Source organism: Adiantum capillus-veneris, chromosome 1 (genome assembly GCF_014529385.1).
Source record: "Adiantum capillus-veneris isolate H3 chromosome 1, ASM1452938v2, whole genome shotgun sequence".
Lineage (NCBI taxonomy): Eukaryota > Viridiplantae > Streptophyta > Polypodiopsida > Polypodiales > Pteridaceae > Adiantum > Adiantum capillus-veneris.
The window spans coordinates 52,179,376-52,191,773 of NC_140931.1; the positions used below are offsets into that span (position 1 = coordinate 52,179,376).

The following is a 12,398-nucleotide window of genomic DNA, read 5'->3' on the forward strand; positions in this document are numbered from 1 at the left end:
TATGTACAGTGCGGTGCCAGGAGTGATGCCCTGCACGCTACGCACTGCCCTCTCTCTCCCTTTGGCAGTATGTTATGCCCCACTAGTGGGCTCTTCATTTGACCAATGTACAGTTGTGTGGGTTCATGCGCGATTGCCGAGGCAAGAGCCTCTTGCACAGGTACTGGATTAGCTAGCGGCTAATCCCCCCGCAGGTACAGGTGAATTCGGAGAGGTTTCACGCCAGAAATCTCGTCCGATTCAAAGGGCAAGTAGCCCTACAGGTGCGGGAGCTCGAGGACTTGCTACGGATGCGACCGGCACGCGAAACGGAGCCCGAAACAGTAAATTACAGCCTGCTGTGTATTTTTGCAGGTTTAGGGTTTTGGCCCTAAACGGACCCTAATACCCCCAGGAGGTTCGGGGACGCAAGGGGACCGCTGTACAGGTGATCTGGCGCATTTTCAGGGCTGAAAACAGAGAATTCAGCGTGCTGCAGATTCTCGCCAGGTTTTGCAAAGTGCCCGTATGCGTCGGGAAAGTCAGTCAATGCGTGGGAATACTGACTGTGAAGTGTCCTAGTATAGTTATGCTGCCGAAATCGGGTTGGAACAGTGGAAATTCAGCCGAGTTTGTGCGGGGCAGCTTGTAGGGATTCACAACGTTTATTCCCTCTTTTGAAGAATAAAGAAATACCGAAAGGGGCGCCTAAGTTAGGGGCCAATCTGGTGTCGGTCTACTCATATAGGTGCAATCTAGCAGCCTGTATCCCTTTCCCCCGTGTTGTGTCTTGAAAGTACAGGTAAAATAGATGACTAATAATGGGTGAAAGCTAAATCAAGGTTTGAAGTAAAGTCTACCGCCCTTTTTGGATTGAACAGGCCGGTTACATGTGATATGCTTTTAGGCATTCGATGGTTTCGTGAGCATAACCCTCTCATTGATTGGGCAGCTAATACGTTCACTTTCAATGCTAAAAGTGACTCTCCCATTGTCATTCGTGGGGAGCAAGTTGTTCATTCTTCATCTCTCATTTCTAATGTGCAGGCGAAGAATGAAAAGAACCAGGAGAAGGAGATTCTCTCAGTCTTGTCTTCTCGAAAGCATGACGCACATGATTTGCATTATAATGATAAGCATGATCAAGATGTGATTATTGACAAGCATGATGATTTGCATGATCAAGATGTGATTATTCACGAGCATGATGATTTGCAGGATAATGATGTGATTGTTCACAGGGATGATGGTTTAGTTGATGCTTTTTCTAGCGAAGCTAACCTCGTTGCAGATACGATCAATCACGAAGAACCGATCTTGGCTCTCGAGTCGAGGTCCAAAGAACCTCCACAGGAAGTATTGTGTATGCGCATGATTAGTCTGTACACATTGTTCGAGTGAAACAGTGTAAAGGCATAGCCTAGTAGGGTATATGTGCTGGATATACTATGGGGCTATGCGATGAGAAGATACATACGAACACTAGATTGCTTCACTCAATTTAATGGTGTGATCAGGCAATGCTTTGCTAAACATACTATGGAACCATGTATTACGTTGTGAGAAACCAGCATCGGATTGATTTGGCAACACGACACACTTGAGCACTTTTTGCACTGGGCACCAACTGACCTATGCACATTGTCAGTTGATTGATGTATAAGACCCCTCTTTTGTGTTAGCGGATGAGTATCTGCCAAGTGCAACGGAAGGGTTTAAGGATTTAGCTCAAATCTAGTACTTAGCATAAATACTAGGTTACTTCACTTGAGAGGGAAGCTGAACTGAACACACACACACAGAGACAGAGAGAGAGAGAGAGAGAGAGAGAGAGAGAGAGAGAGAGAGAGAGAGAGAGAGAGGAGGAGAGAGAGAGAGAGAGAGAGAGAGAGAGCACATGCATGTTGGGTCCCAATCACCCTCTAGGGCCCGCCCTTGCTCTGTTGCCAGAGTAAGTACTTGCTTTGATTACTTGTAGAAATGCTGTTGCAATGGTTAAATGCTGGTTTGGTGCAAAAACGTTGGGCTGAACTGATGCAAAAATGCTAGGTTGAATTGATGCAATCTGCAAACGCTAGGGTTGTGAGGTGCCGTGGGCGCTAGATCTGCTACTGCTGATAATACTTCTTGGAACTTGTAAGCAAGAGAAGGGCAATTGCTGGCCCCTTGTAGGTGAGGGGCTGATCTACCAAGTTGCTGCAAGAAACACGGATCCTTTGTAAAACGTTGGGGATGGGTAAACTCCTATGCTGGCATGAGGTTTTAAGATCCTAAAACTGGAGGCCAAGTGGCTCTATTATAGTTTTTAGCCATTTGCCCTATTTATCTTTAGAAATGTCATTTCAAAGTCACTTATTAATAAATGACTTAAGTGACTATTCATGTCTGTATGCTGAAGTGACTGTATAGTGCAAGTAAGGGTTTGTGACTATGACTGTCACAAACTGCTGACGTGTCAAAGCCTAAAGAATGGAGCCAACTTGCAAATGCTGGCCGAGGGGCCTAAACCCTAAGAAGAACAAGTAAAAGAAGAAGTCCTACCAACTTATGGGGACCCCGTTCGATGGGGCCCCAAGTGACATAAAGGATTAAAATAAAGCAGGACCTTCACATACGCAAAAACTGATGACGTGGCAGATTTTCGAAAATTGCGTTGGCATGATGACGTGGGAGGCTGTACGGATTTCCGCATTTTGCGTGGTTGATGACGTGGCAGCTGTACGGATTTCCGTGATTTACGATGGCAGCTTTTTGGCTTTGCTTTTGGACCAGATGCTTTTGAGTTTGAAGGCTTTTTACTGTAAACTGCTTTTGGGGCCTAGGGCCTTTAAATATGTGCGAAGGGCTCATTCTCTGGCATGCTTCTTGGAGAAGGTGTGGAGTCTGGAGTACTGGCTTGTACTTTGTTGATGCAATATAAAGAAATACCGAAAGGGGTGCCAAGGTTTGGGGCCAATACTCTTTGGGGTGGAATTCCGCCACTGTGTCGCGTGTCGTCTCTCTCTCTCTCTCTCTCTCTCTCTCTCTCTCTCTCCAGTTCAGTTGTTATTGAAGTGCTAAAAGTCTGCTTAGTCTGTTCTTTTCTATTGGCACGTGGTGCCCGTCTTGTGACAGTGGTATCAGAGCATCAGGCGTGTGCTCTTCTGAAAGCATACCGGTCCTACAAAAGAGCAGACAGAGCTATTGGAATTTTATTCCAGGTATCTTCGCCCTCCAACCCGGACTTATTAGCCACTCCCACCCTTACTTCATCGCGCATCGGGTGCTGTCACAAAACGGGAGCGTACACGAGCACTTAGAAAATCTGAAAATTATAATTCTTTGAAAAACATGAGAGAAGGGAGAAGATCGACACAGTATTGGGGACCGGAACATCTTCTGGTGCCCCCCCCCCCTCCGTTCAGAGTATTCTTTTATTCAGGGAGAATTCTTATACAGGTACGAGAACCCGAGGAAACCCCTCCGTTCTGTAGTCTTAGACCCGAAGGTCGTGCTTTCCCGTAAAGGGCTTGGGCACAAGGCCGTTCCTTCCCGTGAGGGACTTAAGCGCGAAGCCGTACTTTCCCGTAAGGGACTTAGGCGTGAAGCCGTACTTCCCGTGAAGGGCCTTCCCTTGAGACGGGAGATTCCTGCAAAACAAACCACACAAAGCAGCAATTCTCAATGCGTATCAACACCTTATACCTGTCGCTCCTTGCTCGGAGAATCAACCTCCGTACTCAGTCGTCACGCGAGCACTTGCAAATTCCGTCGCCAGTCTCTGCTCCAGAATCCCAGCGCTTGCACTTCTTGCTGCTTCTGGCTCCTCCAAACTAAAACGCTGGCTACCCTTTTATAGGGTCTGACACCCGACAGGAATAGGGGTCCAAAAGCAGAGCTTGGCGCTCCTAGAGAGAGGAGAGAGAAAATCGTGTTTTCTAGAGAGAGGAGAGAGAGAGAGATCGCAATTCAGCCCCCCTGCGTTGGTTTTAGCGCTGGCTTTTTCTATAAGAGCCTTGCCTGCTTTATTATATTAATAAAAGTGATCGGTCACTTTATAATATAAAGTGTGAACCTGTTCAAACTTTCAAAACTCACTCAGTTAGTGAAAACAATGCTACACGGACACATTCCAAGTGTCCCTGGGTGCAGGACACGACACAGATGCAATGCAGACACAGACTCCTCGCGGGAAACATCTGTCCTCCCGCGACTGTTCCTGCTTTTCGTAAAAAGCTTCATTGAACCCATCTTTATTCTTGTGCTTGCGTTCTTACGCGTATTTTCTTACTCAGTTCGGATTTCCTCCTTAGCATACGGGATGCCCCCTTACTGATGCACCCGTCACCCATCATGTGACGCATCAGAGGCACTCGTAACCCGGCCCTTTCCACCGAACTTACGGAAACTCCTTCGCGATGTTTACCGTCACCCATCAAATGACACATCAGAGTTGTCCGTTCCTGATGGCAGTTCCTGTAGCTACAATCTTTTTAACAGTTTTTAGTACACATAATAAAATATCCTAAAAAAGAGATTTAATCATTAAAAATAAGAAAATAGTCCAATTAGCAACAGGCGCGCTCCCGTCTTCACCGCTGATGTCTTACAGGGCATAAGCCATTAATATCACTTGCAAGAGAAGGATCCAAGATTTGTTTCAAGTCACTGTTTTTCTCAAAAGCAGTGCCATGCAGATGTTGATGTCTACAGCTACCAAGCAGCACACTCCAAGGACTTGGCAAGCTTTCAAGAAAATTTTTGCCCGAAGTTCTATGGTTTCTGACATCTTCCTTCAGAGTGCAACTTTTGGCAGAGTGTGGTATCCTGAAATGCTTGCCATGGAAAACCCAAGCAGATTATATCTTGAAATTTCTTGACATCTCTCAGTAGATGTCTTTTCGAGCAGATGACCTTGGAGGCTTAGTGTGATTGCTATCTTGGGACTACCATTGTCGCCAAAGAAACACTGTTTGTCCAAGAGCTGATGGACCATGCTGTGCTCGGCTACGACCCTATGGAATGAACCTAACGCTAATTTTTTTGGTGCAGGTTTTAGGATGGAAAGTCAATCGACTTTTCGAGCTCGACTGATGTCGAGATTGCTTTTTAAGTTTGAATTTTGTGTGAGAATCTGTTTGAGAGCTTGTTTGGTGATCCTGTTTGGAATTTGTTTGAAATGGATGCTATCTGTTTTAAACCTGTCTTGGTGCCGATTTGAATTGTTTAACTTTGGTTTTAATACTGGTTTCAATGATTGGTGATTTTACTCCCGGGTGGAGAAGTGAGAAATACTGTTTTGGTATTGTTTGACCTCGGAATGGCGCAGGTCGATGCCTGGGGAGCGTTATGTTGTATGCTAGAAAACCTCCGAACGACGCAGGCCGATGCCTGGGGAGCGTTTGGTTGAATGCTTGTAAAATAATTGTTGTTGTGACTCCCGGCCGGAACCTGGATGGTTATACGGGAGGAGTATTAAGAAGAAGAGCAGTGGTTACTCTCAGCACCTCCAAATGACGCAGGCTGCGGTCTGGGGGGGTGTTTGGTTGTAAAAGGCCTCTATATCTCCCGGCCCGTACCTTTTTAGGTTATGCGGGAGGAGTGATGAGGGAGTCGTTGAATATCTCCCGGCTCGGACCTTGTTAGGTTATGCGGGAGGAGTGTTCAACGGCTTTATGTTTCTATGTCTTGTAACATGCATATGTAAGCATTTGTGTTGCATTGTGATGTGCCAGCTACTGAATATTCCTAATTGGATGAGATTGCTTGGGTATGTAATTTTTTAGTGCATCAAGACACCCGTGGAAGATCAGTACGGTCTGGGTGTGATAGCTAATTTTACTACGCCGGAATATCAAGAGTTCCGATCTGGACGAAAGGAGAAGCTAACTCCTTGATCAAAAGAGCAGAAAGGAGAAGCTAACTCCTTAATAAAAAGAGCAAACTGATTGTCCCTCGGAAATTTTTGAGCTAACTTGAGTTGTTTTGCAGATATGCTGTAATCGCGAACGATTACTCTCCTTCAAGAAGGGGCAAGGCGGTACCAAACGTACTGTACATGGCGTATATGTATGTACTGTACGTTGTTCCTTATAGGAAAAAATTTTACGTACGTAAAAATACGTACTCTTAAAAAAAACCGCAAAGTACTAAATTTTCTAGGACATTTTCAATAAAAAACAAGAGAGAAGCCAACAACTTATAGAGACATTCAAAGACACGTTTTACAAGACAACCATATACTGTGTAACTATTGCAAGAGATTTGGATTTTTATTTTAAATCAACATTGTACGGGCTTTCCACACCCCACCCAAAAAAAAAAAAACAAAAAAAAAAAACGGCGTATGGATCGTTCCGTATGGTACGGATCCGTACAGAACATCCGTACGGTACGGAACGGATCAATACGTACGTTTTGATCCAACCTTGAGAAGGGGAGATGTCACAAACTGCTGACGTGTCAAAGCCTAAAGAATGGAGCCAACTTGCAAATGCTGGCTGAGGGGCCTAAACCCTAAGAAGAACAAGTAACAGAAGAAGTCCTATCAACTTATGGGGACCCCGTCCGATGGGGCCCCAAGTGACATAAAGGATTAAAATAAAGCAGGACCCGCACACACGCAAAATTGATGACGTGGTAGATTTCCGAAAATTGTGCTGGCATGATGACGTGGCAGGTTGTACGGATTTTCGCGTTTTGCGCTAGCTGATGACATGGCAGCTATATGGATTTCCGTGATTTACGTTGGCAGTTTTTTGGCTTTGCTTTTGGACCAGATGCTTTTGAGTTTGAAGGCTTTTTACTGTAAACTGCTTTTGGGGCCTAGGGCCTTTAAATATGTGCTAAGGGCTCATTCTCTGGCATGCTTCCTGGAGAAGGTGCAGAGTCTGGAGTACCGGCTTGTACTTCGTTGATGCAATATAAAGAAATACCGAAAGGGGCGCCAAGGCCAATACTCTTTGGGGTGGAATTCCGCCACTCTGTGTCGCGTGTCGTCTCTCTCTCTCTCTCTCTCTCTCTCTCTCTCTCAGTTCAGTTGTTATTGAAGTGCTAAAAGTCTGCTCAGTCTGCTCTTTTCTATTGGCACGTGGTGCCCGTCTTGTGACAATGACCTACTTGATCATGCATGTCCTGCTAGAGGCTCACAAAGTGCCAAGCTAGATCCTAAGATAACTAAGACTGATGCTGACCTCTAGCAGTAGCTTGTCCTCAAGTGCAATGTGCACGTGACAATATCTGTATTTGGAGATGAATTATTGCAGGATTCTCTCTTCATCAAAAGGGTTTATGTCCAAAAGATTGAATTTGTATGCATGATTGCATCGGGTAGTAACTGGTAACAATGTGGTTTATTTTTTGAGTATGTGGGTGTAATCGAGGGGACAATAACTCTTAAAGTACTCTTCGTTAAGAGAGGGATAGGTGACAAGCAATGACGTGGCACTAACACGTGGTGAAGCAGCAGGAAAATGAAAAAACAAAGGGACTTTCTCTGGGCGTAGGCGTTAGTGAAATGCAACCCAAAAACCTCTGCAAGTCATGGATTGTATGAACTAAGACATGGCTGCAGCATGCTTATGTAACACTGTTGTACATGGCTGATATTTATCAGGGAGAAGCTTTTGTGCAACCATTTAGTTGACAACTGTTGACCTAAAATTAATTTTAGCAAATGATTTTTGAGTCGCTTTTGAGGCTACATTCCCATAAATTAAGGGCTCTAGTGCTAGATGTAATTGAGATCAGCTTGCACGGTCACACAAACAATTGTAAAAACTCTTGAGATGGTATGTAAAGATATACAACATGGGGCGCTCGACTTGAGGGCCAATACTCTGTGGAGGGTAAGTACGATTCTCTCGTGTTGTCTAGTGTCTTCAAGTGTCATTTATATTGTTCTGCTCAGTCTTGCAATTGCAGTTTGTGAGTTCGGGTTGATCATCCGCTTGACAGGTGATTACACTGATGGTCTCTGCCTCTCTTTCACTAAATAAGTAGCCATCCTTACACAAGCTAGCAGTTCAGTAAGTTTCCAAATGGTTTGCCAGCGAGTGCCTTAATGGTTTCGCTATCTACAAACAAACCTGATACCTGCTTTCTACTACTGGAATGAGCATGGACCGAATGGGGCGAACCAATGAAAACAAACAATTATTATTTCAAAACTATAGCAAATGGGTTTGATCTTAGGAGAAGTTTAATTGTTAATGCCCTTTGCAAATGCTTCTGTTCGAGCTACAACTTCATTTTTTCATTTTTTGACCTTGTACCAATGTTGGCTGTTTTTGGTTCCCACTCCAACTAGAAAAGTGCAGGTATTTCTGTATGTCAGAATTGGTCCCATGCAAAAGGAATGACGTCTTTTATGGTGCCTTGTGATTTCTGTACTTTTACATGTACGTGACAGCTGAAGAAACCTGGCATGAACAATTTTTCTTGATATTCCAATGATTTTTTTTGCAGGATATACAGCTGTATTCCCGAGAATCTATGTGCGAGATCCGCACAAAGTTTTAGGGGTTACTCGGGATGCATCCGAGGAAGAGATTCAATCAGCTCGCAACTTTCTTGCTGAACAATATGCACATCATGAACGAAGTAGGGAAGCTGTTGAGGCAGCTCATGACAAAATCATCATGGAAAGCTTCCGAGCAAGGAAAAATTCAAAAATCAATCTTAAGAGCAACCTTAAAAAGAAAGTTGAAGAATCACCTCCGTGGGTGAAAAGAATTCTGAATATTTTTGAAGTTCCACCTTCTCAAATTATACTACAGAGGGCGGCCTTTTTTGGACTTATGGGAGTGTGGAGTGTGATGAATCCAGCCGAGGGGGGCCCCGCATTTCAGGTTATGCAACCACCATATGAAAGAGCATTTTACAAACATTGTTGAGCTTTATTCTAATCAAAGATGATTGTGAGACTGCTCTCAAGAATCGAATCATCTGCAGGTGGCTGTTTCTCTAGCAGGATGTGTGTATCTTCTTAATTATAGGCTCAAAAGCATTGGGCGGTCCTTCATGCTTGGGTAAGCATTCGAAGTGTTTATTCACAGTTGATATGAAAGAATTCGTTCTTTTGTCGTTTGTTTGTGTTGCCGTGTCTGTTGTTTAGAGTAGAATACTTGTTTCACAGTTTCAGTCAAGCAAGCTTCTCTAACTTATTTTACATAAGCCTCTTCTAAAAGGATTTTCAAGTGAATAATGGTTTTCTTTTTTCAAATCTTATTTTTGTTTAGAAACATATCAGGTCATGTAGTTTTTCTTCTTCATCTGTTTTCTTGTGTTGCCTTGCTTGTGTGTTTTAGCCTCTCTTATAATTTGTACACTCAGAACTTTTCTGTGTGTGTGTGTGTGTGTGTGTATATGTATATATATAATAAGTTTCTCTGATTCATCAAGCATTTGATCTAATTGAGCATGTCTGTGGTTTCAGATTTGGCGGGCTTGTTGTGGGATGGTTGGTTGGCTCCTTCATTGTACCTGTCGTGCCAATGGCTTTACTGCCTCCGAATTGGAGCCTAGAAATCATAACGGCACTGATATCATATGTATTCATGTGGGTTGCATGTACTTTCTTGAAGTAAGGACACCTTATAGATATTGTATACACGGGCCTCAAAAGGCTGGACTTGCAAGTGGTGGCTCTAGCACTCATCTATGCCTGTGCTCAAAAGGATGTCCGTTAAATGTTTCAGTAACACACTTTCTAGAGTAGATAGAGCTTTTCTTCCTTTTTAATGCACCATTACTATTTCTGTCACACTAGCCAATTTACCCGATCGACATTTTTGTAATGTACCCATTAGTGGTGAATATCAATATGTATCGGGATTTGTTAAAAAGAAAGCATGCTCTATGAAGTAGTGATTGTCACTTGAATGACCGTTTTGGGAGGGATTTCTATCGAATTCCAAGCAGAGTGTCAGCTAATGACTGCTTTTGTAGTACTGAGCGGTGAGGACTGGTTTAAATCTTGTGGACTCGAAAATTTGTTTACAATCTTCAAGGCTCTAATGGGAAGTGCAGTTAGTAGTGGCTTCCTTTTTGGTGGTGGTATTTCTCTTTTGCTTGTCCTATTATTCTCAAAGCACACACTCAAACACTTCCCCCTAAAGATACACCTTCATTTGACATGAATCAATCCATGACTAAATTTGCAATTAGGATTTTCTTCTTGTCAATTGCTGTAGGGATCCCAGTTACCTCTCTCGGGCGCTCACTCTATGTAGAACTCCTATATCTCGTGCGTTCAAAGGGTATCATAAAAATTCCTTACCTGTGATTTTTTTGTGAATATAGCACACCCTTTGTGTTCAATCCGTATTTCTTTTTGAAGCTATACCCCTTTGTAAATGAAGATGTGGCAATTTTTTGAAATTAAAAAATATCCTTCTATTGAACCCATGTGATAAGTAAATATCAGGTGACCTACCGCTATGTTCCGTCTTGAGTAACAGGTGGAGTTCAACACTTGTTGGATAGATCTTGGAGTTTTTTTGGGATTGTTTTCTACCACATTAAAGTTTCTTCTGCCTGTAGCTACTACATTGCAAAGTGAAGAGTAGCCTGTTGATTTATACCACCTGATTTAACAAGAGCAGTTGCCTTCTCAGCACTTGCAAATGAGAGGTTTAGTGCTAATTGGCTCATTGATCTTTTTCCTTGGATGAACACTTTTGTTTCGAAGGTTTCCCGACCTGAACCAACGTTGAATGTTCAAGAGGCACCCTCTGAATTGCACCCTTGTAAACTGCATGTTAGATGTTAACAATGTTGGCATTATGCAACACAAAAAGCTCGCACTTATCTCTTCTCTATCTCTCAACAACCTTTGGGCGTATCACTTTGATCTTCCACTCCATTATCGGCTCAATGTGGTTTGGTTGAGGCATTGCTTTCCCCTTTTGCCTTGCCTCCTCTACTGTGTCTATGTTAGACGGCAGTGCCATTGTTTGTGGTTGATCGGCTTTGCTTAGATGCTTCTTGATGTGAGATTAAGTACTTTGCCATAACCTTCATTCATACGTTCTTCATTTTCGTATCCTTAATTCATACCTTCTAGAATTTTCCTATTGATGTGGTTGTCACTCAAAAAATGTGTCTTTCCACATCCAAACATCTTGCCAGTCCTAATAGTGAGCTTCAATGAATTGACATTTAGACAGGCTTTGTTCGTATCTAGCACGAAAAAGCGCCCTAGCCATGAATATGTTATTAATAAATAGTACTTTTCTTGAAGGAATAAGAGTTCCATAAACTATTAATAATTTATGGATCACATGTGGATTTGTATTGTCATGCTGATGATAACAAGGATCTTATCCATAATAAAACATGCATTTGTATCCTAGCATTCATAGTAGGTAGATTTTAAATGTTCTCAATAAGCTCCTTCATTGCAAAAGGGTCAAAGATTGGTTTTTGGAATAAAAACTGATAAAGGCAGGAACGAAACATGATTAATTTTTGCATTTTGTTGTCCCATTAGAAAGATACCCAAGTTGACGTCTTTCTCAACCTCTCTTTATGTTAAGGTTCTCATATAGCCAACTTGTTTGAGCACAAGTGTAGAAGCAATGCAAAAATTCATCACTTGGCATGTTTTACAGTTAAGACATTACAACCGTGGGTATATGAAGCAAACATAACGTTACATATGTGCATATTTAGCCTCTCAAAATTCATCTAGTGCTGTGCAAGATCTAAACTCTTTGTTAAGAATCTCAAAAAACAAGGTCTTCATGCTTCTATTCAAGTGTCGAGGTATTTTCAATAAAGTAACGAGAAATGCTAAGGTCAACTCTTAGCTTTTAATAACCTTGCCTTTGGACAAGTGCCATAAAATGTGGAGTGACGAGTAGTTTAAATGTGATGCTGTCTTAGCATGGAAATGCTAGTTGATTGAGGTGGGTCCAACAAACAATTGAAATTCCACCTTCAATAGTGTGCTTCCTCAAGCACTTGTGCCACCAAAATTGGAATGAATTACTCAATAAACAATGTCGACTAGATGCTGCTTAGAAGCAAGTTGGATTCCATAGAGTCAGTAAACTAGTTGCGGGTAGTAAGTGTGCGCAAAGAAGTAAACTAGTTTTGATCACATGATACGTAGTGGGCATGCATTCTACAATTTGAAAGATGTGTCCATAATAGAATACACTTTTGGCAAATCATGTGTTGCATTCAAATTTGTTTCAAGAATTTTTCTTTTCTTGAAATGGTCATTTGGTTGATGTAAATCAAGACTTTGACCAACAAGTGCAACCAAGAACTTGCTAACCATGCTAGAGGTTCGGTATGGAAAAGGGCTAGTGAGAAGTGATAAGCTTTAGGGACTATGTCTCTGATAGGCGAGGGACTCTAGCATATTCATCTGCACATATCTGTACTCCTCTTATAGGCCCCTTGGCCCATCTTCAGTAGACCCCTTGACAACT

The 12,398-nt window shown here is 42.7% G+C and overlaps 1 protein-coding gene across 1 annotated transcript in view; it reads left to right on the top strand.

Annotated features, from left to right (window-relative positions):
• The window catches only part of LOC147464738 (protein CHAPERONE-LIKE PROTEIN OF POR1, chloroplastic-like), a 33,456-nt gene extending 23,617 nt beyond the window's left edge, over positions 1–9,839 (top strand). The window contains exons 3-5 of the mRNA XM_086516326.1: positions 8,425–8,807; positions 8,911–8,987; positions 9,395–9,839. Coding sequence (XP_086372452.1) covers positions 8,425–8,807; positions 8,911–8,987; positions 9,395–9,545 — 611 coding nt within the window. The 3' untranslated portion in view covers positions 9,546–9,839. The remainder of the gene's footprint in view (positions 1–8,424; positions 8,808–8,910; positions 8,988–9,394) is intronic.
• Positions 9,840–12,398: the final 2,559 nt, after the last annotated feature.